Here is a 27,583-nt window from a genome sequence, read left to right as displayed (position 1 = left end):
TTTCTTTTCTTGTTAATAATGTTACCCCCCTCCTTTTTTCCAAATATTATAGTTTCTGAGTCTTACTAACGTATTGTCTACTCTGTGTGTGTGCGTGCGTGTATACGCCTGCCATCAAAATTTTTGCAGGTCTACGTATCAACCGCATACACATCTAACTAAATCTTATTCCCTTAATGATTATGACATATATTTCCTTGATAACCCGTTAATGAGATGGTGTTTTTTAATGGAAAGTTGTACCAATGTACCCTTAAGATGTTAGGCTTTTGCCGTTTTCAACGTCTGAAAGGTTGTATTGCTTATTATCCTTTATAGCCAATGTAGCCACTATTTTTCTTTGCTTACTCCCGATGTCTGTTCCGATGCCGGCAACAAAGGCTACTTTGGCTACAGGAGATAACGCCAAGGGGTCGAGAAACAACACGTAATTGACAGGTCCTCTCTCGGCTTGTATGTATGAAACTCCGTGACATATGGTTACATGGTTGTTGGGACTAAATAAGGTAACATGTTCTTAATTAGGTGACAAGCTTACAAGTGTAAGGAAAGCGTTTACGGTATCAGAAATGGATGAAATAGTGGTGTGGATTTCCTACTGTCGAAGTAGAACATATGTGCTTTCGGTGTGACAGTTTCGAATTGAGAGTTGCAGTTTAAAGAGAAGGTTGTTTGAAATGAATAAATCTGTGTGATTCCTTAGCTTATACAGGGCATATACAGATTTTTTTGGGGGGAAGCTGTAGCTTAAAATCCTATTAGGATTTTGGTATGTTCATTTTTTCAAATGTAAATTGCTATCAAATAAAAACAAATAATCCATTTGCATCGAAAGATTTCTCAGAATAGTTTCATTATATATATATATATATATATATATATATATATATATATATATATATATATATATATATATATATATATGTAAATAAACAAGTAATAACTGTCCTGCAACAGTGAGAAAATTACTTTTAATGGTATCTAGTACTCTAAATAGTAAACTGTTTAAACTTAAAGTATTTATCTGGTACTTTACATTGAATCAAGACTGTTACATTATAGTATATGATATGAAAACACCCACACATCCCCCACTGCCTAATGGCATTTGGTGCATCTTCCATACCTGTTATTGCTTTAACAATGGCCAAGAAGCTTTCACCATATATATTGTGACTAGAAAGTGCTTGTAGACTTCCATAGTAATTTCTTATTCAAGGAGGAACTATCACAAGTTCTAACTTTTAATGAAAAGCTTGGCTGGAGGTTTGCATTTGTTAGAGCATATAGGGAAGACCTTGCACTTCTATTATGTTGAAACTAATCCTTCCATTATAAAAGGCTTATTCCTACAGAAATACAGTAAGAATAATGGTTAACCTTTATGGTATGGAATGCACTAAGATAGCACAAATTGAAGATATAATTGTGGAGGACTAAAAGTTGCAGTGTCAGTACGTGAAATAATCTGCAGACACATGGTAATAACCACAAATAAAAAAAAAATGATCGCGGAAATTGCTGCTCACCCAGACGGGAAACCTTTGTACATGCACTGTTATTTGTACATGCACTGTTATTTTTAGGCTAGTTAGATTTTCCTTTTGTCCAAAAATACACAGTTTGTAGTTGCACACCATTGTTTTGCATTATTTACAATAGTGATAGATGATACATTATTTATATATTCTTTTTATGCAAATAAAATGGGTTGTAATTGATGGGACAACCTAGAAGGGTTTAGATTAGTTGATACTTCTCTTAGGCCTGCAATAATATCTTCGCAGTAAACAGGCACTTTGAAAATTTTGCGCAGCTAATAAATAAGAAAAAGACAACTGCTTGGTGAAAACAGAAAAATGAGCTTATTGCTTGCACAGCCTAAGTCCACTTGGTGCTCCAGGCTTTCAGCTCTATCTTCCTGTACATACTGAGGTGAAGACTAATGTGTTGAGGGCCAAAGCCCCCTATCAGCCCTCTCTTCAGGCGCCCAGTCATGACAACATAGATTATTGAATAAATTTTGTGATGTGGAGTTGGGTGACTTTGTCTCTGTGTCTCCATGCTGTAAAGAATTACCAAAATGATATTGCCAGGATGCATAGGTTAGGTCTAAAATCTAAAGAGAAAGGGAAAGTGGAAGGAATGGTCACCCTGCTAATTGACCTCCTGCTCTATTATCTGCTATCAGTTAATATATTGTCACTTCATTTTCTCATAGCCAGATCCCCAAATTTCAATTTTACTACCAAATGTAGATAATTTTTTTTATTTAAGAAAGCCAGTATAATTATAGTTTAACTTTGGAATGGAAATAAAATAGGAAACAAATTGTATATAAGTTATCATATTATGAATGCAAAGGCAACACATGTATTGGTTTCTTTAATTTTATATTATTTTCACTTGTTCATGTTGATTCATTCCAAAGCAAAACAATCTTTTTAAAATTTTGGGTATGGCATGTAGTGTGTGTTATACATTTAAAGTAAAGAGGGATCTTTGTGAAATTCCCATTTTATTTGTGTATTTTAATATTTCAGTTGTTTTAGAATTACTTATTAAGAGGCTGTTCATTTCATGTATCTGTATTGATAACCTATAAAATTGTGAGAGTATTGATGACATCTTGGAGTGTTTGGAAATGTAGAGAGAAGAGATATGATTTTAAGAGTTGCTTGCTACTAATTCAACAACAGTAGTAAAGAACAGCATAAAATATAGCTGAAGTATGGATTCAAGGAAAGAACGTCCATTGATCCTGTTAGGGGTAATGAAGGCACATTGAGTAGAGAGTTGAAACTGATTTATTTCCTCTAATCATGTGGTATATTTACTGTGTTAAAATATTATAGTCTAGTCATGAAGGAACAGGCTGGCTCCTGATTGCTTGATTGTGCACAAGTTATCTCTGTCAAGATCCTTTACCTGGGGCTAACAACAAAATCTTTCCCCCGTGGGAAAAAGATAATCATTGTGACATATATTCAGTAAAATATACCCTTCAGTAGACTACATAATATTGATATAAACTACTTGAATTGATGTTATTTATTTACCAGTGGGCCAAAATCAGTCCAATCAGTCAGACATATTATTCAATGTGACTACTTTTGAATGCTAGTGGTAGTGAAGCAGAAAGATCAGACATTATAAAAGTGCAGTAACAATAGAGAGAGACATTTAATTGGTTCTAAAGCAAAGTTGCAGTACAAAATTGATAATTTCTATATTTTCCTTCATATTCTCTCTAAACAGACAAGGTAAAATGGCAACAGGCTATGCTCTTCCCTCCCTGACCACTGTAATCTGTGGAGTATTTACAGCTTACATTATCCATTCTGCCTGGACCCTGGGACAGCTTTTCATGCCACCATCTTGTCCAGAATACTCTGAATGTTTACACCCACTTATTGCTCAGGAACCAAAATTTCAGGTAAGATTTAAAGTTACAGGTTCACATATTGGCAAGTTGTGTTTTCAGTCATTTTGTGGTTTAGTTGGTTTATTAGAAAAGCTTTTAGAGTGCATAATAACCCCCTTTCATCTCACTGTCATACACAGTTATTAAAAGAAAGATTTTTTTGTATGCATGTCTAAAATTTAGTTAATAACTTTGAAGATGATCATTCAGGTGAAAAAAAATTATCTTGGTTCACCTTGATCTCTAGCTCTTATACTAATATTCTACAGCCAGATGTGTGCCTCATACTTCAGGGATAAAAAACTCAGAAGTACAAAAAATGATCCTGTTTACCTTCTTTTCTATTATTTCATTTATTTTCATATAAACAAGCAATTAATGATGTTTACATTCTCTGTTAGTGGAATACCTATTTTTTTCCTTCTTCACTGTTTACAGCTCTTAGCCTTTACATCTCAGAAAAAGATGCCAGAATATGCTACAGACCTCAGACTGGTGCACAGGGTACATCAATTTGATTATTTGAAGGAACAAGAAGAGTTAGTAGAGGTTCTAATACCTAAAAGAGTCAGAAACAATGGCTCCTTATATCTTCATATATTCTTAACTTCACCCTCAGTTGACCCAGAGGTAAGGAAATTCCTGTGAGAGCCATATTTTGTATATAGTTTATGTACCATTAGGTAATGAAGAGATTATGATATTGCTGTAAAACTTTATTATGTCCAATCACACATTTTTTTCTGCTTGTTGACAGGATTGGGGTAGTGTTGTCAAAGATGATCTTGCTGTGTATGCTATGGCTCACCTTACAAGGTACCATATTCCTGAAGCTGCAACAATTAATCTACTTGGTGGAGAAGAGAAGGTGAAGTGGCCTTTTTACCCTTTTTTTATATTTGTTTTCATTCAAAGTCATAGTCTTTTATTTCCCAATTTTCACAATAATCTTGTCTAAGACTTTTAAAGTGAAAGCCAGGTTAATCAGTAGAGCAGGTAATTTGAAGGCTGAATCTATGATGTGAGTATATTTAGACTTAGAATTGATATTTTAGAACTATGTACCTAAATGTTCTCAATTGAGTTCATAGACATCAGGCAGAAGCTGATGTTTTTCAATGCACAATTAGACTGTGAGAACAAGCCTTTCATATAGTATCCTGAACATAGCATAAGATTGGGAGTGGTGTGTTGTAGCACAAGGTGAATAAATCCTCGTACTTGACTTTGACCTCAGTTGCTTGCCAATTTAACTTTTTACCTTTTTCAGACTTCAATCACCTGCAAATCTACCTTTATTAATGTCTTAATAGACCCTACTTACTACAAATATGTCCTGATTATGTCCTTTAACTTCAAACTCCCTGAAAGTGAGTCAACTGTTATTTTCTCTTTAATCCTCCAACTAGCTTAATCCACTAAGAACAAATATCCCACTACTGGGACTGTTTCTAGGCCACTTGTGTACAACACTACTGTTCTTGGCTGTCTCACACATGAGATGAAATGAATGGACCTCAGTACATCTGTTATATCTACATGGATATTTCCAAGATAATTTCATATTGCACAAATAACCAAAAGTTACATCATGAGGTTATATAAAGAAGATGTGAAGTTATAATTACTTCCATTTACCTGGATTTGACTTCATATAAGGGTGGAGGAAGTAGGGAAATTATGAGGAGAGAGACAAAGGCAAACAGAAAATCAAAATGAAATCTCCGTCTTCCTCCTGGTCTCCCACCTTCTTCGTCCTCTCCTCCTCTGAGAGTGGTGAAGAGAGCTTGCCAAGGACGCTATCTACCTACTTCGATGTATCCAGTTCAGAAGATGAACTGGATTATGTCTTGCAGGTCGACACCACACTCAACAGCAATGAGCTGGTAATTTTCAGGAGGATGGGCAAGAGATATTTCCTCAGCATGAATACAAATAGAAAGAACACACTTGTGATAATAATGGAAATTACCAGCTCATTGCTGTTGAGTGTGGTGTCGACCTGCGAGACATAATCCAGTTCGTCTTCTGAACTGGATACATCGAATTAGGTAGACAGCGTCTTTGGTAAGCACTCTTCACCACTTTTGGAGGAGGAGAGAAAGAAGGAGGAGGGAGACCAGGAGGAAGACAGAAATTGCAATGGACAGTACCGAAGCATTTGGCAGGAGGCCCCGATGAAGTCAATGGCTGGGGGTCCTCGACCTCAAAGGAAGAGGAGGAATGTCTTTGAATGCTGGCAAAGTGAGGCATTGCAAAAGCGAGTAATGAATGAGGTGTAAGCACCTATATATATATATATGTGCTTTGACCTGGCAGGGAACATGGAACCAACAGAAGCCAGTGAGGTCAATGTAACCTGGATCACATGTCACATAATATGACCAGACCGCTCATGTCACAGCCAAATGTACTGACATCACTTCCTTGTGTGATGTCATTTACTACTACATGGAAGTAAGATGGCAGCTGTAAAGTGACATCACTTCCTTTTAATGATGTCTTGAAAGTGAATATGGTGACTAATGACGTCACTTCCTCAGCTTCAAAATGTCATTTCTTGATGCAACTCTTTATGATGTATATCTTCATGACATAACTTCATCTACCTACCAGCTTGACTCTCCGTCTGTTTATCTATTTATCTATATTTTTGTCTACCTGCCTTCCTCGCTGTCTCTCTGTCTAGCTATCTAGCTATCTCTGCCTGCCTGGCTCTCCGTCTATCTGTCTATCAGCTTATCTCTGTCTCTCTTGCTCCCTCCTTAGTCTCAATATTTGTTTTTTGTTTTCATTTTGATTTTCTGTTTGCCTTTGTCTCTCTCCTCATCATTTCCCTACTTCCTCCACCCTTATATGAAGTCAAACCCAGGTAAATGGAAGTAATTATAACTTCACATCTTTATATAACCTCATGATGTAACTTTTGGTTATTTGTGCAATAAGAAATTATCTTGGAAATATCCATGTAGATATAACAGATGGGACATTTGTTTTTAGTGGATTAATCTAGTTGTAGGATTAAGGAGAAAAATAACAGTTTACTCACTTTCAGGGAGTTTGAAGTTAAGACATTAATAAGGGTAGATTTGTAGTTGACTGAAATCTAAAAAAGATATAAAGTTAAATTGGCAACAAAATTAGAGTCTCTTTTTTGTTGTATGATACATTTATATTTATGAAGTGAATTATTGTGTCCCTTCATTGAGTTATTTCATGGATTAAATTTTGTACATGTATGGAGATGAAGAATTGCATACATGATGTGAATTGCCTCTATTTAAAACATGAATGAGATATTTGATTATTGAATGTGAGTGAATATGAAAAGAAGATCTGAAGAGGGCAAAACTCATTTTGTTTCCATGTATGACAGTTTCAAAATGTTTTTGATGCCTTGGAAGCTTGCTAATGTAATGGTTCCCAATATTTGGGATTCAGAAGGCCATTATTTTCCTAGGTTAAAATAAATCATTGTTGAAATTACTTATAAGTGCTGCTTATTTGATTAGATGTAAAAAACATCAGCATTGTTCATGTTTGGTTGCATTTTCTAAAAAACATGAAACTTCATTTGCGGTATTATCAATTGATTGTACTACAAATAATTTTTTTTTCTTTTTTAAGAACTAAGATAATTATTATGTATTTCAGAAGCAGAAATCCCAATCAGGGAGAAAAAGACCAGTCACCCACTTCCAGTCACTGGTAGTGTTTAACATTCTTACTGATCCTGTTAGTCTTCCTCGTAATGCTGTGCCATATGATATAGGTCGCTCTCTCAGGTAAGGTTATGAGAAAATGAATACCTTTCCTCATGTTTTGAACTTCATGCATGTTTTTACTCTGATTATGATATCCTATGATGTTATCATGTGGGTATGTGCCCCTAAAATATTTGTAGATTTCAGGAAGTCATATATTTTATTTATAAAGTTCAGGTTGCCTTGTGTGCACTACAGCTCCATCTCACTTCTACTCTTCTTTTTTAGCAATAGAATAAATGAATCCTCTTTTAGGGTACATTATTAGAAGCCTATTATCATCAAATTTTGATATGCAGGTTGGATTCCAATGGACAGTACCTCCCAATCCTGTATGTGGATAGTCTTAGTGCACGCTTAAGAGATTTGGTGGAAGTAGATTCTTCAATGAGAGAGACAAACCTGACTCTAAAATACAGTCCAATATCATATGGAAAAATAAGGTAAGACCAACCTTCATTATTGGAAGAAGAATGCTAGATGAGAAAAAAGTGTTTATATAAAAAATTATTATTTAGAAAGATTAGTTTCTGTTGTGCATCTAATAGCATAATATATTGGTAAACTGTTGTAAAATACAATGATATTGTCTATAAGTGAACACCCAAAAAATTCTGAGACATAGTTACATGTCTAAAAGAAAAACTTTTATATCCCAGTTTGTTATGAAAAATTCTATCCAATATTTCAGATTATGGATGCAGTTTGAAGCTGCACTGCATCCTATGGCACATTTAGGATTCACAGATAAGGACTTGGATGAAGTGAAGGGCATTTTTCCAGATAAAAACCTTTATTCTTATGTGAATTTTTTTGGTTTGCAGCCTTACATTAATTTGTGATTTAAGTAGATAAAAGGGTAGGGATTGTTAATTAAATGATAAATTTACCCTATTTTGACAAGATGAAAATTTGCGTAAAACACTCTTCTGGGGAATACTACAGATTTTTTTCCTTTCCCCACTGGATCATTGCTATATACACCTTCCTGTTTGTAACAGAGTTGTGGTTTCGCGGGATTGCTGGAGATTTTACAATATTTTTTAAAAAGAAGTTTGGAGGCTCCATTTTTTTCATGTGGGTGGCATTTACTGTTTTAAAAAAAGTGGGTTTTCAGGAAGAAAAAAATATTTTGTTTTTTTTTTTCTTTTCCTTTGGAAAAAGAGAGAATATATATGTTTATATACAGTTTTCAAAATTTTACAAACTTAGGAGCCCCTTAGCAGTGTGGTACCTTTAAAGAAGGAGCGGGACGGGGAAACCTGAAATCGACTTATTTTGGGTTTTCCCTTCCTTTTTCCAGCAGTGGGACACATTTACAAGAGAGAGTTTCTGCCCCTCATGTCCGTCTTTGGCGGGGAGCATCGGGGCAGCAGGAGCGGGGGGGGGGGTTTCCCTTATCTCTTCAGATCTCCTTTCTGTTGCCTTAGCCCAAAAATTTTTGGGAAAAAAGCTTTACTGTAAAATTGTGGAACTGTGGACAGCATTAGCCCCCCTGTAGGGCAACTTCCGTCGGGTGTTTTTATAGTCCAGTGCCTTCCCCTTTTCCCCGCTTTGAGGCTTTCACTTACAGTCCCAACGGGTTTTTATTTCTGTGCCTGTAGGTAGTGGAATAGGGCTCTGGACAAGTATCATTTATCAATATATGGTCTGTTCTCCTTGTCCATGAGGTTCTTTTCTCCATCAGGTCTACAACAGCCTTCATACTTTTGGGGAAAAATCCCCACAGTTCGCTCATGGAATGCAAAATTTGGGGTGGTGAGCAATTGTTGTTGCTCGAACAGATTTTAACCCTTAAGACCCTTGCAAAAATTTAGGTGCCGATGGTGCCCTTGAACCCCAGCTTTCATCCAATTTTTATCTTTTTAACACAAAAATTGGGGAATTTTTAAACAATTGTGGTGTTAAAAAAATAAAAAAGACAAGTGAAAAAATATTTAAAGATGACAAAAACAAATCAGATACAGAGGAGTAGGCTTGCATTTACAAAAAGAGAAGGAGAAAATTCACGGGGAATGATTCTCAGTCCTGTGTTTTGGGTCCATATACTTTACGTCTCCAGGCTTTCCTCATTAGAAGAATGGTTTGAAGAGATAGAGGAGAGATTCGGGTACTTTTCCTCAAGAAAGAAACAATCTTGGGGGTTGAAGGGGTAGGGGGTCATCCACCACCTACTCATCCTCGAAACTGAGGAAGTGGATGGTAGGGGAAGACATACTGAGAATTAAAGGTCAGGCTGGCAAATAACTATCTTAACCTGTGCTTATCCTTATGGGTCACTCCATGTGCCCTAGAAGGTTATAGCCAATGAGGATATTCCATATCCCCCAGAAGTTCACATGATGACATGTCATCAGCTCATATGAATGAGGTGAGAATTTGTATAAACTTCAGGTGACATGTCATCAGCAAGAAAAATGTAAAATGTATAAAGGACTTCAAAAACAGTACATTATGCTTGGATTTCATCATGACTTCCCCCCCCCCCCCCCCAAACCCCTTGCCCATTGTAGTCGGGGGGGGGCTTGGGCGGAGACTGGGACCCAATGAGGGGAAAACTCCCCAATTTGGGGACCAGCCTGATTTAAAAATTTTTGCAGGTCTTTTTTTCCTTCCCACTTTTCGTTTCTGTCCCTTCAAAAAACCCCTTCTGCTATCCACCTCCTAAGGTGTGAGACCCGTGCTAAAGGATAAAAGGCTGATTTGTGCCAGTCCTGAAGGGCCCTAGGGAGCCAGGGGCACGGTACCCCCGATTTAGTTACCAAGCCCACCCTCAAGGGGCCCCTGAGGGGTGGAGTTTTATCCCCTATAACCCGGGTTACCATGGCCAGTAATGAAAATATCCCCATATTGGGGAAATGGGGGTTTGCCCTTTATCAAATAGCCCCAACGATGTAAACCCCCCTGTTTACTGCCCCCAGGCTCCCCCTTTGACCACGGCTTCGAACACTGCAATAACTACCCCCTCAAAAAACCCTCTAGTACAGTAGCCAACAATCAACCCTTAACGAACATTTTACTTCCCAGCAAGCTAACTTCAACCCCTCCCCCCCACAACCTCAACAAAACCACCCCATTCCCCCTTATAATACCTTACAGCCTTATTGCCCCCCTCCCCAAAACAACCTCCCAACCACTCCTCTTCGTCACACCCCCCCCCTTCTACTACCCCTATTCTACAAAAAATTTTGAATACCTCTTCAGCGCAGCCAAATGGGACGTTTTTTCTGATCCCCCCACAGCTCCCTACTTGAAAAACCCCCCTTTTTCCTTCCAACAAGTCTCCAAAAAAAAGTAGGAAAAGTCTCTTCCGTACCCGACCCCCCGCTCCCGTTTGTCACGTAACATCCAAAAACCAAGCTTACTTTAACAAAAAAAACAGACCTATATGTAACCCCATCCTTGCAGCAACCAAACCCCTCAATACTTGCACCGGAAACAGTTTCAATCTCCAGAAATTGCCTAACTATGACAAAGATGGTAGTTTGTGGAGAAGATTACTTCCCTGTCTCACAGACTAGATGAAAACATCATCAGTGCAAGTACCCCCCTTCCCCCCAGGGTATGAAAAAAACCCTACTAAATACCCCAAAATACCTTTCCCACCCCTTCGTAGACAACCTTCCCAACGTCTACAAAGGGGAAAATCCCCCCTGTTGCCATACCACCCCCCCAGCAGTCCCAAAATGTTGGGTCTGGGGACCCCCACCCAAAAATTTGCCTTTCCACAGCCAGATGCCCACTATGTCCCCAACCGGGGCCATACCCGATCAATCCCCTGCAAATCACCCACATGTCCCAACTGTGGCGGCCCATAATGTATTTTATGGGGGTGTCCCACTAAAATTTTGAGCTGAGGTAGCAACTCTCAGATAAACTTGGACCCCATAGTGAACCCAGAAAAAGCACGTTAGTGGTTCTCTTTACCCCTTACCATAATATGCTCACTCTACCAATTCTCCAAACCCCCCCCCCCCCTAACCCCCCCCCCTCTTCTACCTCCTATTTTCCCCCCCCAGTCAAACTTTTTTTCCACTAAACCCAGACACCCAACTTATACAATTTTTCAATCCCACTACAACCCCAACACCTTCCCTCTCCCTCCGCACTACCGTAACAGACAGAAAAAAACGTTCCCCCCCTTTCCCCCCCTCCCACACAATCACCTCCCCCTTCCCTTTTGCTCATATCTTGAGACCCAGCCCTCTTTTCCCCCCTCCAAGAAACCTTACCCAAAACCCCCCAACCCAACTCCTCAGAAGAAACCATGAAAATATTCAAGATTACCAAATAAAAACTGACACTCAACCTCCAAATCTTAAAACTGCCCCCCACACCAAGAAACTGTATATCCACCCTCCCCCTAACGAATCCCCCTACACCCAATCCTCTAACCCTCCCAACACAGCCACCCCCCCGACCCAACCCCGCCACTTTAACCCTCCCCACCCCCTCTATCCCTTCCACCCCCCTGGATCCACGTGAACCCCTTAGTAAAAAGTATCCCCTCCTCGGGGACCCCTCCATCCCCTAATCCCCCTCTTAGAGAACACCAATCCCACACCTCTCCACCCAGACCTCTCAACCTTTTTTCCCACCTCTAGCTGTTCCCCTCAAAATCTCCAAACGTATACAATCAACAGTAAAGTAAATTTATCCTTATTGGAATATTCGCGGTTTCCGCTCCCACAGCCCTGCCCTTTCATCATACCTTCCTCTTTAATCCATCTTTTGATCCCTCAGAGACCTTTTCTTCACATCTCCAATACCAATCCCCAATTATTTTGTCTCTCCCCACACCCCCTTTTATGTCCATCCAACTTATAAATCGAAAACCTAGTCACACCCCCCTTCCCCTACCAATGTCCCTTGCACATTTCCGTATTTTCCCACAGTGGTCACAGTATTTCAGTCTATTTCCCCCTTCCCACCCCATGACTTTGGCTTTGAAAATCTAATTCCCAACTTCAACCCCCTTTCCTCTATTTGGTGATTTTAAACTGGCCCACTCTATGGGGTGATTCATCAAAAACTTCGAGGCCGTTTTAGAACGCTTCCTCCCAAGCTGCCTACTTTTTTAAATTCAGACGCCCCACACATTTTGAACACGCACCCCAACTTTTCAGCAGACCTCTTCCTATGTCCCTTTTTCATTTAGTTTTCCATGGTCGTTTAGCCCATTTTCTTATAGGACCATTTTCCCATTTCTCCTTTCCCCTACTTCATAGTACCACTCCCTAACTCCCACGCTGGTTTTTATAGAGCCGACTGGCTACTTTCATTCACTCTCTGTTATCATACCCTCCATCCCCCCCACCTTCTTTTCAGAAAGATACAGTTTTTCACAAATACATTTTAAGAGCGCACATAAGTATCCCCAAACCCTCAAGACCTATACCCCCAAATGTGTTCCAGGGGAATTCTGATTGCATAAAGCATTCGCAAAAAAATGCAGCCTGGAACATTTACCCTACAAGAGAGGTACCCCAAAAATAACTACACCCCTATCTCTTTAAAAGAGCATCGCCTATCTCCGTTTTTTACAACCCGGAATAGTAAAACAAATAGGGCAAAATTTGGTTTCATCAACTTTCCTTACATCTATCTCAAATTTTTGGGCCCCGAATCCAAAAAATCAGGCAAACATCCCCCCCATCCTGCCCCTGTTCCATATTCGAAATACCCCATTTCTGATTCTCCAAGTGCAATGAATTTGGTGATTTTTTCAGCCAGGTCATAGGGGTTTCTCACCTTTTCCACACTTTCTTCTATAAGACCACCGGAACGTCCCCCCATTCCTTCACCCACCCTCTGAGGTCCTATAATGCCCTTTTTCTTCCTCTGAACTCATTACGCCCACAATGTGCCGTAACACCAAAAGGGCCCTGACGGTTTTACCCCGTATGCTGGGAAACTCCCATTTCCTCTTCCCTTCCTTTTAAAAAATTTAAAAACCACATATGGACATCAGGAAATTTCCCCTTTTAAAATTGGCGAGAAGCTTTTACCCTTCCCCTTTCCTGAAACCAATAAATCGGGTACCTTCCCTCAAGATATCCCCATGCACTAACTAGCTGCTTGGCAAACTATAGGGGAAATGGTGAATTTCCGCTTAAGGGGTATTTGAATCCCCAAAATCTTCTCTCTCCTTTCCCCAATTTGGGTTTTTTTGCGGTGCCAGAAGCAAGGACCCCCTTGCTCATTTGAGAAATATTAAAACGCATTGCACCCCATGAATCCGTATAGCTTTTTTTTTTGATCTAGAAAAAGCTATGAACGACATGGCGGTACCAATTCCCAACAATTGTCCTCTCTAGGATACGTGGAAAATGGGTATTTTCAAAAAGCTTCCCCCCCAAAACGCATTTTCCCAGGTCAAAATCGCCTCTGCCACATATTTTCTTTCCCAAACGAAGGTGTCCCACAAGGCAGTGGCTCAGTACCACTTATTCCTTCTTGCTGTTAATTTTGTATTGTCTCATTTTTTCCCACCAGGACCCCGGATCATTATTTTGTGTTTTAACCATCTATGCCCGGGACATCCATACAGACCCTTACCAATTTCTTCAATCTGCAATTCATCAGTATCTTCCGGGCCAAAAAACCATGGCTTCCGTTTTTCTCCCTCTAAACTTCTCCATTTTTTTCTCTCGCTAAGTGTAGGTCCCTACCCCCCACTCTTCTTATATGGCACTCACTCCAATGCCTTTCCCTTGAAAATTCCTAGGTGTCTTTTTTGACTCCAAACTGTCCGGGCGAGCCCCATTCTAACATTAAGAAAAAGTCTCCGCCGTCTCGAATCTTAAAAACTTACCCCATATATAGGGGCTAGACACAAAACTCTCCTTAATTTTCATGTTATTTTGATCCCCCCATCTTGATTAGGATGCCAATCTACCCTTGCCAACTTCTTCCTGCCCACCCTTGACAAACCCATCATGTGGTTTTCGCTAGCACTAGGCGCTTCGCCCTCCCCAGTGAGAGCCTATACACGAAAAGGCAAACCATCTTATCTCGACGTTGTGCCCTTTCCTCCTCCATGCTATGCGTTTCCCCCAAATTTCCCCTCACTAAACAACTCCCCCCACAACCCAACTTTACTTAGTTATCCCCAGTTTACCTACCCCTTTTCCACTGCAGGGGTACCCCCCTTTCCCATTCCCCTTCCCCCATCTCCAACCTCCCCCGTTCTCTGTCCATTCCGTTCCCCCGGGTTTAAACCCTCCCCCCCATTTTTCCCTTTCTGTTTCCCGACCCACAAAAATCAAATATCCCCCTACGCCCTTCTACAATTTCCTTGACCATTTCCATCATTCCTCAGTATTCACATAATTATGATGGCCCCAAACCCACCTCCGGTGCGGTTTTGCCGTAATCTTCCCCAATCGTATTTCAAATACTCCCCGAATCGGTCCACACAAAACGTATGCACTCCGTTTGCTCTAAAAACATATACTCATTCCCCTTTTTCCTCTTTTACAATTTTTACTGACCCCCGTAACTCATTAATCCATAAAGTCAAACACACCCCCAAACCCCCATTTTGTAAGATCCAAAAAACTGGTGTTCAAACCTGCCCACACCCCATAAAACAATAAATTTTTGCGGGGTGCCCAGCCATTTGGAACCCCCGGAAATGAAAGCAGATCACTAGCCGCCACCCCTCAGCCACATATCCAAACCCCCGTTTCAGATCCCACCCAGGGAAATTTTTACCCAACTTTAAGACCTCTTGTAAATTGATGGCAATTTTTTTGGTCAAGCCTATGCACAATAAAACATTCTGAAAAAACTATCAATCTCCCCTGGTCAGCCCCTTTTCTCGGAACAGCTTTGGGAGACTGCTCCGCCCGTTTACGATTGGCCACCCCCGTCTAACACACCCCTATTGATGTCACAATTGACCCCCCTTATGTTCCTTAGTAATGTTCCCCTTTAAAACCCCCACCCTTTTGTCGTCCCCACGTTTTAAAACAACCCGTACCTTGTTTTCCCCCACCATCCCCCTTCACCAACCCCCCAAACCCCTAAGAAACCTTACAAAAATCCCCCCCTTTCTGCTTCAAAAACCTATTCCTTTTCCTAAAACGAAACATACCTTATTAATCTAACCCCTTACCACACCCGCCCAAAAACCCTTTCACTCCCCAAATTTTCTTTGCCCAGTTAGACAATAACAAAAAACTCAACCCCCCCTTCCCTAACTTTAACTATAGTCCCTACATGCCCTTTAGAGTCTAGCACATTTCTTTTGTTTTTAACCTTTAACCATTAACCATTCATCATGACTTTGCATAACTGTTAATGGCATCAAGTTGGAATGAATCATGACAGGTATAGCTGTAACCAGCACCAAGCCAAAATTTTCCATGACAGCCATAACTAGATCCATCAACATTGGGTTAAATAACATTTTTGGGCAGTGGTTCTTAACCTTTTAACCCATAACTGACAGGTAGCATTCATAGAGGCCGGGGGCCTCGCTCCCGGGGGCTTATATGTCGCCCTAGCGCGCAACCATATGCCAAATCCCAGCACCCCACCCGTTTCTTCAAATACTACGAAGATATTTGTTTTTTCAGTTTTCTTATTTTTTAAATCCTACTGCCAAACTTCCTGATAAATCAAGATGAAGGGTTTTTTTTTGTTATATGGACTATGTTGTCATTTTTGGTCTAAGTCCGAATAAAAAAGCATGTCGGATTTAAAATTGTCGGTTTGTTGCATTTTTTTTTTTTTTGTTGATAAAAAAATGAGAAAGGTTAAAACGATTAATCACATTTCAGTGGCAAAAAAAATAATCTTTTGCAGTGATTGTAATAAAAAAAATCGGAATGTCATACTACCTATGGGATGTGCTAGTGCCCCGGCAGATGGTCCCCCCCATACCAGGAGTGCGTAATGCCACCCGTCGGCAATGGGTTAATACCATGCCCCCCTTTTGGCATTTGTCCTTCCCTCCATGCCTCCCTTGCATCGTAAATAAAATTCCCCCTTTAAGATTTTAAAAAAATTATAAGTTATTGTTAGCTTTTAAAAAGTGGGATTATAATTTAACCAATGCCCCGACTGTATTATACGGCTTTGGGGCCCCTCCCCGGGGAATCTGCGGCACCCTGATATGCCCATGAGTACAGCCCCTTTAAAAAGGGACCCCAAAACCCGCATGGTACATGACACGCCCCTGGAATATAATCCCGCAGCCACCCAGCGGCGAAAGGGTTAAACTTTTCATTGTGTAACCCATGCTCTCGTTAAGAGAATAATATAGATAATTAGAGAAATTACTGCCTTTTTTTCCCAAAGGGGAACCCCCCCCCCCCCTTTGGAAAAATAAGCCCCCTAAATTAAGAACCACTGTTTTAGGCGGTATAGATAATGCATTGTGTGGTGTTTTATTAATTTATATTTTTTTGAATACTCGGTACAAGAGATAAAATGTTTGTTATTGAAAATTAGTTCTTTTAGAATGATTGAAATTAATCCATCTTCCTCAGATGCTGTTTTTATTTTTGGATTTAAGAAGAATATTTTTTTGGGGAGGGAAAAAAGACAATGGAAGGAAATTTTTTCCTACAGTGTTGGGGCTTTTTCACAGATCATCATTTTGTATTATAGATGAAAATACCCGCTGGTGGTTTAATTTCCCGGCATGGGGATCATAGAGGTGAGATTTTTATTTTTTTTTATATTATTTAAAGGGATCTGAATATTATCATCTATTTTCTATTTTCTTATAAATATAACTAATATGCTATATATATGTATATATATTTAATATATACATATAATATATATATTAAGATATATATATATAGATAGATAGATAGATAGATAGATAGATATTCAGATACCTTTATAATAATATAAAGATAGACAATACAAATCTCACCTCTATGAGTCCACCTATGCCAGTGGGAATTAAAACCACCATGCTGGTATTTTCATCTAATAAATACAAGAAAATGATGATCTGTGAGAAAGCTCTCCAAGCAACTGTAGATGAAGAAATTCCTTCCATTGTCTTTCTTCCTCGCCAAAAAGATATATCATTCTTGAATGCCAAGAAATCAAACAGCATCTGAGGAAGATGGATTAATTTCAATCATTCTAAAAGAACTAATTTTCAATAACAAACATTTTATCTCTTGTACCGAGTATTCAAAAAAATATAAATTAATAAAACACCACACAATGCATTATCTATACCGCCTAAAACAGTGGTTCTTAATTTAGGGGGCTTCAGTATTTTCCAAAGGGGGGGGGGGGTATCAGCCCTTGGAAAAAAGGCAGTAATTTCTCTAATTATCTATATTATTCTCTTAACGAGAGCATGGTTACACAATGAAAAGTTTAACCCTTTGCCGCTGGGGGGAGCATGGTTATATTCCCGGGGCATGGTACATGTACCCGCGTGTTTGGGCCCCTTTTCCAAGGGATGAGATCTGGATATGCTATGGTGCCGCATGATTGCCCGGCAGAGTGGCCCAAGCCAGTATGAATACAGTCAGTGGGATTGGGTTAATTTTAATGCCCCATTAAAGACTAAAAAGAATTTTAATTTTAAAATCTTTGAGGGAAATTTTATTAAAATGAAGGGGGGCAGGAGGGAAGGACAAAGGCCTAAAGGGGGGCATGGTATTAAAACCCCTTCGAGGGTGGCATGTACGCAAGCCCCTGGGTATGGCGGGACCTCTGCCGGGGGCACGTACGCACATGCCATAGGTAGTTTGGGAATTCATGATTTTTTTTTTTTACAATCACTTAAAAATTTTTTTTTGCCACTGAAAGTGTGATTAAGTCGGTTTTTAAAATTTCTCATTTTTTCCATGAAAAAAAAAAAAAAAATAATGCAACAAACCCACAAATTTTAAACCCCCCACTGCTTTTTTTTCGGGGACTTGACCGAAAAATGATCAAAGGGGGTCTATATAACAACAAAAAAACCCCTTAGTTGATTTATCAGGAAGTTTTCAAGTAGAGACTTTTAAAAAATAATGAAAACTGAAAAAAACAACAATTTCTTGATTATGAAAAAACGGCATGGGATGCTGGTATTTGGCATGAGGGTTTCGCATGCTAGGGCGACGAATAAACCCCGGCACGAAAAGGCCCCGGTCTATAAGTAACCCGTCAGTTTGGGGTAAAAAGGGTTTAAAAACCACTGCCCAAAAATGTTTTTAACCAATGTTATGGATCTAGTATGGCTGCTGGAAATTTTTGGTTTGGGGGGTTACAGCTATACCTGTTGATCATTCCAACTGATCCCTAACAGTTATGCAAAGCATGATGAAGGTTAATGGGTTTAAGGTTTTTAAAACAAAAAAAAATGGCTAGACATCCCAAGGTCATGTAGCACTATAGTTTTGTTAGGGGGAAAGGGGGGTTTAGTTGTGATAGTTGTCTAAGCTGGGCAAAGGGAATTTGGGGAGTGAAAGGGTTAGGGGGGGGGTGGTAAGGGTTAGATTTGTGAAGGTATGTATGCGTTTGAGGAAAGAGAATAGGTTGTTGAAGAAAAAAGTGTGGGGTCTGTAAGGATGTTGATAGGTTGGAGGTGGGAAGGGAGGATAGGTGGGGGAAAGCAGGGTGGGTTTTTCAAAAGTGGGGACGAAATAGGATTTGGGATTGAAAGGGGAACATTTCATAAGGAAAAATAAGGGTGGATAAAATTGGAATCAAAGGAGTGTGTTAGCGGGTGGGCCAATCGAAGCGGGCGAGAGCAGTCTCCCAAAGTCTTTCCCATGAAAAAGGAGCTGACCCGGAGGGGATTTATAGTTTACAGAAGTAATTTAAGTGCATAGGCTTTTACCAAAAAAATTGCCCTAATTTTACAAGAATTTCTTAAAGGTTTGGGAAAAATCCGTGGCTGGGGTACGTGGGAAAGGGGGTTTGGGAGATGTGACATAGAGGGGCGTGCTAGGGATCTGCCTGTTTATTGCCCCGGGATTCAACATGGCTGGGCACCCCGCAAAATTTGATGGTTTTATGGCGTGTGGAAAGTAGAACAACCAGTTTGGATCTTACAAAAAAGGGGGTTTGGGGGGGTTTTATTGACTTTTTGAGAGTTTTGAGTACGGGGGTCAGTAAAAATTGTTAAAAGAGGAAGAGGGGAGTGGTATATGTGTTTTGAGCAAAAAGGGGGCATACAGTTTGTAGTAGGACACTGGATTTTGGAGGGAGTATTTGAAAGTAGAGTTTGGGGAAATTACGCAAAACCAGCACCCGGGGGTGGATTTGGAGCCCTCAGTATAATGTGAATACTAGAGGAATGAGTGGGGGGACATGGTCAAGGAAATGTTGAGAAGGGACGTAGGGGGGATATTTGATTTGGGGGTCGGGGAAAACAGAAGAGCAAATATGGGGGGAGGGAAAGCCACGGAGGAACGGAAGGACAGAGAAGGGAGAGGTGGAGATGGGGGAAAAGGGGGAAAGGGAGAGGGGGGGACCCTGCGAGTGGAGAAAAAGGGGTAGGAATGTGGGGATGAAGCTAAAGGGAAAAAGTTGGGTTGGGGTAGTTAGTTTTGTGAGGGAAAATTGGTGGAAGAAAATAGCATCGGAGAGAGAGAAGGACACAACGTCGAGATAGAGATGGGATGCCTGATTCAGTGTATAGGCTTCAACTGGGGAGGAAACGAAAAGGCGCTAGTGTAAGCGAAAGACCACAGTGATGGATGTATCAAGATGGGAAAGGGGGGAGAAGTTTTAGGCAGAGGAGTAGATATGGATCCATAATCAAGAGTGGAGAGGATCAAAGTAACTGAAGAGAAGGAGATTTTGGATCGAGCCCCCGGGTATTTTGGGATAGATTTTTAAGATTCGAAGAGGGGGAGGCTTTTCTTTAATGTGTAGAAAATGGTTCGCCAGGACAGTTTGGGGTCAAAAAAAGACACCCAGGAATTTTCCAGAGGAACGGCATTGGAGTGGAGTGCCAAAAGAAGAGTGGGGGTAGGGGACCTACAAAGGGGAGCGGAAGAAAAAGAAGGAGAAAGATTTTGGGAGAAAAGGGAAGCCAGGTTTGGGCCCAGGGAAAATACTGATGAGATTGCAGATTTAAGAAATTGGTAGAGATTTGGGATGGATGGCAGAGGTAGGGTTAAAACATCAAAAATATAGTGATGACGGGCTCCTTGGTGGGAAAACTGAGAAAATATCATTTCAGCAAGAAGGGAAAAAGTGGTACTGAGACACGCTTGTGGGACACCTTCGATTTGGGGAAAGAAAGATGAGTGGCAGAGGCGATTTTGACCGGAAAGTGCGTTGGGAGAGGAAGGACTTTTTGAAGATACCCATGTTCCACGATTTTCCTAGAGAGGCAAGTTGGAGAATATGGGACCGCCATGTGTATCATAGCTTTTCAGATCAAAAAAAAAAAGTAGACGGATTTTTGGGGGCAAATGAGATTAATATATGTCTCAAAAGACAAGGGGGTCAGCGTGCTTTTGACCCCAAAAAAAACCCAATTTGGGAAGGAGAGAGAAAAAATTGGAGATTAAGATACCACATTAAGCGGAAGTTACCATTCGCTTTAAAAGTTTTCACAAGCAGTAGTTTGTGCGATGGGGGTAGTCTTGAGGAAGGGTACCCCATTTATTGGGTTTCAGGAAAAGGGAAAGGGTAAGAGCTTCTCGCCCAATTTGAAGGGAAAATTTCCTGATGTCCAAAGTGGTTTTAAATTTTTTTAGAAGGATAAGGAGGGAAAATGGGGTTTCCGGAGCAACGGTAGTGAATACCTCAGGGGCCCTTCATGAGGTTACGGCACGATTTTAGGGCAGTAATGAGTCAGAGGGGAAAAAAATGGGGGATTAAAGGATCATCAGAGGATGGGGTGAAGGTAAGGGGGTAGTTTTCTGGTGGTTTTTTAATAGAAGAGAAATGTGGGAAAGGTGAGAACCCCTACTGACCCGGGTGAAATAATCACCAAGTTCATTACAACTTTGGGGAGGATCAAAATGAGGGTATTTGAATTGGAGGGCAGGGGGGAGGTGGGGGGGAGTTGCCCCGAAATTTATGGATTCGGCGCCAAAAAAATTGAGATAGATGTAGAGGTGTAATTTTGAAAATAATTTTGCCCGGATTTGTTTTACATTCCGGATTGTAAGAGGGAGAGGGAGATGCCTTTTAAAGGAGATAAGGGGGATAGTTGATTTTGGAGTACCTCTCTTTTACGGTAACGTTCCGGCTGCAAGTTTAACGAAAAGGCTTTTGTGCAATAGAATTCCCCCATGGAAAAAATTTTAGGTATAGGGCTTGAGGTTCGAGGGATAAACTGTAGGCAGCTTTAAGACTTATTGTGAAATACGATCTTTCTGAAATGAAGGTGAGGGGGGATGGAGGGGTAGAATAAAAGAGAGTGAAGGAAAGTAGCCAGTCGGGTCTATCAAAGCACCAGCGTGGGGGGGTTGGGAGGGTACTATGAAATAGGAGAAAGGAGAATGGAAAGTGGTCCATAGAGAAAGTGGGGCTAAGATGACATGGAAATCTAAAGAAAAGAAAGGGAGAAGAGAGAGGTCAATGCATGAAAAAGATTGCTTGCGTTTTATCAAAGGTTGGGCGATCTGAATTTTGGGGGAAAAGTAAGGCAGCTGGGAGAGGAAGGTTCAGAGACGGCCCGAGAGTTGTATAGAACACCCCATAGGTGTGGGGCAGTTAAATCACCAACTTGAGGAAAGGTGGTTTAAGTGGGAAATTAGATTTTCAAAAACAACAAAATCAATGGGGTGGGAAGGGGGGAAGTAGATGAAATAACTGTGATCCAACGATGTAGGAAGAACGGATAACTGTGCAAGGGGCATGGTAGGAAGGGGGGTTGACAAAAGGTTTTGATTTAAAAGTATGGAGGAAAAAAAGGGGAAAGGGGGGAAGAGCAAATGAAATTGGGGATTTGGGATTGGAGATGTTTAAGAAAGGTCTTTGAAACATACAATAGAGGATTTTAAGGGAAAGGATATGATGAAGGGCAGGTCTGTGGGAGCGGGAAACCCCAATATTCCAATGAAGGATGTTTACTTTTTCTTTATATAGATTGTAGTAGGTTGGAGATTTTGAGGGGGAAGCAGTAGAGGGGGGGAAAAGGGTTTAGAGGTTGAGTGGGAGAGGTGTGGGAGTTTTGGGGGTTTTACTAAGGGGTATTTGGGGGATGGAGGGGCTGAGGAAGGGGATACTGTGACATAAAGGGGTCAGTGTGATCCAGGGGGAGGGAAGGGGTAGAGGGGTGGTGGGGGGGTAATGTGGCGGGTTGGGGTCGGGGGGGAGGCTGGTTGGGAGGGTGTAGGAGGATTGGGTGTAGGGGGGATATCGAGGAGGAGGATGGAAAACAGCGTTCTTGGGGTGGGAAGGAAACGTTTTAAGTTTGGAGGTTTAGTGCAGTTTTCATTAGGTAATCTTGAATATTTTCAATGGTTTCTTTTGAGGAGTTTTGGGTTTGGGGGTTTTGGGGGATAAAGGATTTTGTGAGGGGGGAAGAGAGGGGTGGTGTTCAACAATGAGCAAAAAGGGAAAGGGGGAGGGATTTTTGGAGGGGAAGGGGGGGTGAAACGTTTTTTCTGCTGTTACAGGAGTGCGAGGGGGAGAGGGGAAAGGGGTTGGGTTTTGTGGTGATGAAATATTGATAGAGATTGGAGTGTCTGGGTTAGGGGGCAAAAAGTTTGACTGGGGGAAAGTAGGGGGTAGAAGAGGGGGTTAGAGTAGGGGGGGGGGTTTTGGAGAATTTGGGAGAGTGAGCAGTATTACGGAGTAAGGAGAAGAGAGAAAAACCCCGTAGACGTGCTTTTTGTCTGGCTTTTACGTGTGGAGTCAAGTTTTGAATTGAGGTTTTCTCCCCCAGACTCAAATTTTTAGGGGGACAGCCCCAAAAATACATTAGGGGCCGCCCCCCAGTTGGCCAGTGGGTGATGTGCAGGGCAGTTAGATCGGGATGGCCAGGTTTTGGGACATAGTGGGCATCTGGCTGTGGAACGGCAAGTTTGCTGGGTGCCTAGACGCCAACAGTTTTGGACTGCTGGAGGAGGTTTGGTATGGCGAAAAGGGAGGGGTTCTCCTCTATGTAGAGTTTAAAAGGGGAAAGGGCATGTCACGGAAGGTAATTTTTGGGAGTTAGTAGGTTTCTTTCAATGACCCCTGGGGGGGGAAGGAGTGCATTGCACTGATGAGTTTATCATAGTCGTGGACAGGGAAATGATTTCTCCCCCAAACTGACCCGTCTTTTTCATGATTAGGCAATTTTGGGGGGATTGAAATGTTCGGTGCAAGTATTGAGGGTTGGGTGGGGGTTTTGCAAGGATGGGGTTACCATATAGGTCTGTTGTTTTTTTAATGCTATAGCTTGGTTTTTTGGATGTTACTGTGACAAGACCGGGGCGGTGGGTCGGCTACGGAAAGAATTTACCTACTTTTTTTGGAGACATTGTTGGAAGAGAAGGGGGTTGCAGAGTAGGGAGTGTGGGGGATCACGAAAAATCGGTCCCCTTTGGGGCGCTGAAGAGGGTATTAAAATTTTTGTAGAGAAGGGGTATAGAAGGGGGGGGTGTGACGAAGATGGGGTAGTGTTTAGGGAGTATGTTATGGGGGAGGGGCAATAAGGCTGAAGGGATTAATAAAGGGGGAAGGGGTGGTTATGGGGGGTTTTGGGGGGGGGAGAGGTGTGAATTTAGTTGGGGAGAGAGAAAAAGTTTGTTTTAAAGGGTTTATTGTTTGGGTACTGTATAGTAGGTTTTGTTGAGGGGGGTAGTTATGCAGGTTCGAAGCCGTGGTCAAAAGGGGAGCCGGGGTAGGTAATCAGGGGGGTTTTCATCTTGGGGGTATTGTAAAGGGGCAAGCCTCTTGCCCCTAATTTTAGGGGGTAAGTTTTATTACTGGCCATGGTAAGCCGGATTTTTAATTTGGGGGTAAAAACAGCCACCCCCCAGGGTCCCCTTGAGGGGTAAGGGTAGGTAACTAAATCAGGGGAATACCGTCCCAGGCCCCCTCAGGCCGTTGGGGACGGGCACAAAGCGCCTTTATCCTTTCGCACGGCTTCACACCTTAGGAGGTGGATGCAGAAGGGGTTTTGGGTGAAGGACAGAAACAAAAGTGGGAAGGAAAATAAAACCCGGCAAAATTTTAAAGCGAGGCTGAGTCCCAAGTTGGGGTTTCCCCCAATTGGGCCCCATCTCCGCCCCAAAGCCCCCCCACGAACAAGGGCAAGGATTGGGGGGGGGGGGGGGGGGAAGTATGAAGAAATCCAAGCATTTGTCTTTTTTTGAAGTCCTTTTACTTTTTTACTTTTTTCTTGCTGATGACAGTCCCTGACACGTTGTTAATATATTTAACCCTAAATTTTATGATGATGACATGTCATCATGTGAATTTCTGGGGGTATGGAATATCCTATTGGTTTAAACCCTTCTAGGGCACAAGTAATGGGGAAAGACGGTTAAGATTTTTCCACCTGACCTTTAATTCTCGTATGTTTCCCCTACCATCCACTTCCTCAGTTTCGAGGATGAGTAGGTGGTGGATGACCCCCTAGCCTTCAACCTCCAAGATTGTTTCTTGCTTGAGGAATGTACCTGAATCTCTCCTCTATCTCTTCAACCATTCTTCTAATGAGGAATGCCTGGAGACAGATGAAAGTATATGGCACTCACAAAGAGCACAGGACTGAGAATCATTCCAGTGAATTTTCTCCTATCATCTTATTTGTAAAATGCAAAGCCTATCTCCTCTGTATACTGATTTTTATTTTTTCAACTTTTAATATTTTAAAAGATGTCTTTTTTTTGTTTTTTGAACGAAAGTGTTTTAAAAATTTCCACAATTTTGTCGTTAACAAGATAACAATAGTGGATGAAAGCAGTGGGCTTGCAAGGGGCACCATCAGGCACCATAATTTCTGCAAGGCTCTTAAGGTGTATAAACTCTGTTCGAGCAACAGATCAGATGCTGGCTACACCACCACATTCTGCATTCACATGGAGCAGAACTGTGGGGAGTTCCCCAAAATAGAAAGGGGTTTTAGACTGAGGGAAAAAAAACCCCATGGGCAAGGAGAACAAACCCTTATTTAAAAAATGATACTTGTCCAGAGCCCTATTCCACTACCTACAGGCACAGAAAATAAACACTGTTGGTACTGTAAGTGCATGCCATCAGATGCTGGTAAAAGGGCAAGGCAGCATGGACTATAAAATCACCCTGACAGGAATGCTTGCCCTACAGTGGGTGGCTAAATGCTGTCCACAGTTCACACAAGTGTGACAGTAAAGCTTTTTCCCAAATATTATGGGCTAGAGAGCAACAAGAAAGGAGATCTGAAGAAGAGTAAGGAAACCTCCACCCCCTGCTCCTGCTGCCCCTGATGCTCCTGCCAATGACAGGAGCATGAGGGGCAGAAGCTCTCTCTTGTAAGTGGTGTGCCTACTGCTGGAAACAGGAAGGAAACCAAAGTAATGTGCAAGATCTGCAGGGTTTCCCTGTGCCCTGCTCCTTGCTTTAAAGAGTACCACACTGCTCAAGGTGCTACCTAAGTTTGTAAATTGTTGAAAAACTGTATATAATCATATATATTACATCTACTTTTTACCAAAGGAAAAGAATAAAAGAAGAAAACAAGTATTTTTGTCCTTCCATGAAAACACCACTTTCTTTACACAGTAACTGCCACCCACATGTAAAAATATGGAGCCTCCAAACATTAACATATGTTAAACAATAGTTGTAATCATCTCCAGCAATCACCAGCCTGAACAACCACAACTGCTGTATACAAACAGGAAGGTTGTATATAGCAAATGATCCAGTGGGAAGGAAATACATCTGTAAGTATTCCCCAGAAGGAGTGTTGGACAGCAAATTTTCATCTTGTCAACATAGGGTCAAATTCATCATATTAATTAACAGATCCCTACCATTTGATCTACTTAAATCATCAACTTACATGTAAGGCTGCAACCAAAAAAGTTACACATAAGAAGTAAAGGTTTGTATCTGAGAAAATGCCCTTCACTTCATCCAAGTCCTTATCTGTGAATCCTAAATGTGCCATAGGATGCAGTGCAGCTTCAAACTGCATCCATAATCTGAAATATTGGATAGAATTTTTCATAACAAACTGGGATATAAAAGTTTTTTTTTTTAGAATTGTAACTATGTCTCAGAATTTTTTGGGTGTTCACTTATAGACAATATCATTGTATTTTACAACAGTTTACCAATATATTATGCTATTAGATGCACAACAGAAACTAATCTTTCTAAATAATAATTTTTTATATAAACACTTTTTTCTCATCTAGCATTCTTCTTCCAATAATGAAGGTTGGTCTTACCTTATTTTTCCATATGATATTGGACTGTATTTTAGAGTCAGGTTTGTCTCTCTCATTGAAGAATCTACTTCCACCAAATCTCTTAAGCGTGCACTAAGACTATCCACATACAGGATTGGGAGGTACTGTCCATTGGAATCCAAACCTGCATATCAAAAATTGATGATAAATAGGCTTCAATAATGTACCCAAAGAGGATTCATTTATTCTATTGCTAAAAAAGAAGAGTAGAAGTGAGATGGAGCTGTAGTGCACACAAGGCAAACCTGAACTTTATAAATAAAATATATGGAATTCCTGAAATCATACAAATATTTAGGGGCACTGCCCACATGATACACATAGATATCATACTCAGAGTAAAAACATGCATTAAGTTCAAAACATGAGAAAGGTAGTCATTTTCTCATAACCTACCTGAGAGAGCGACCTATATCATATGACGCATGACGAGGAGACTAACGAGGATCGTAAGAATGTTAACCTACAGGGACTGGAAGTTGGGTGACTGGTCTTTTTTCTCCCTGATTGGGATTTCTGCTTCTGAATACATAATAATTATCTTAGGTTCTTAAAAAAGAACAAAACATTATTGTAGTACAATCAATTGATAATACCGGCAAATGAAATTTTCATGTTTTTTTAGAAAATGCAACCAACATGAACAATGCTGGATGTTTTTTTACATCTAATCAAATAAGCAGCACTTAATAGTAATTTCAACCATGATTTTTTTACCTAGGCAATAATGGCCTTCCTGAATCCCAAAATATTGGGACCATTACATAGCAAGCTTCCATGGCATCAAAAACATTTTGAAACTGTCCTATCATGGAAACAAAATGAGTTTTGCCCTCTTCCAGATTCTTCTTTCATATTCCTCACATCATAATCAAATATCTCATTCATGTTTGTAAATAGAGGCAATTCACATCATGTATGCATTCTTCATCTCCATACAATGTACAGAAATTCATCAGAAATAACTCATGAGGGACACAATAGTCACTTCATAAATATAAATGTATCATACAACAAAAAAGAGACTCTAGAGTTTTGTTCCAATTAACTTTATATCTTTTTTAGATTCC

At 40.7% G+C, this 27,583-nt stretch overlaps 2 protein-coding genes across 2 annotated transcripts; one reads left to right on the top strand and one right to left on the bottom strand.

Annotated features, from left to right (window-relative positions):
* Positions 1-338: 338 nt before the first annotated feature.
* Positions 339-13,077, top strand: LOC119598425. The gene is made up of 16 exons (XM_037948069.1): positions 339-427; positions 3,259-3,436; positions 3,863-4,054; positions 4,182-4,292; positions 7,079-7,209; positions 7,488-7,631; positions 7,880-7,991; positions 8,876-8,946; positions 9,251-9,298; positions 9,520-9,569; positions 9,901-10,018; positions 10,920-11,007; positions 11,793-11,816; positions 12,084-12,091; positions 12,549-12,669; positions 12,892-13,077. Exons 1-16 carry the CDS (start codon positions 354-356, stop codon positions 13,075-13,077), a joined length of 1,656 nt encoding a protein of 551 aa, XP_037803997.1. The 5' UTR covers positions 339-353.
* Positions 13,078-15,445: 2,368 nt separating this feature from the next.
* Positions 15,446-26,826, bottom strand: LOC119598424 (cleft lip and palate transmembrane protein 1-like protein). The gene is made up of 6 exons (XM_037948067.1): positions 26,802-26,826; positions 26,493-26,637; positions 26,102-26,243; positions 17,072-17,269; positions 16,269-16,436; positions 15,446-15,622 (listed from the first exon to the last, which is right to left on the bottom strand). Exons 1-6 carry the CDS (start codon positions 26,824-26,826, stop codon positions 15,446-15,448), a joined length of 855 nt encoding a protein of 284 aa, XP_037803995.1.
* Between the last annotated feature and the right edge of the window lie 757 nt (positions 26,827-27,583).

This window comes from Penaeus monodon, chromosome 41 (assembly GCF_015228065.2).
Source record: "Penaeus monodon isolate SGIC_2016 chromosome 41, NSTDA_Pmon_1, whole genome shotgun sequence".
NCBI classification, from domain to species: Eukaryota; Metazoa; Arthropoda; class Malacostraca; order Decapoda; family Penaeidae; genus Penaeus; species Penaeus monodon.
Note: the sequence above shows the minus strand (reverse complement) of the source record. Positions and strands in the feature narration are given on the sequence as shown.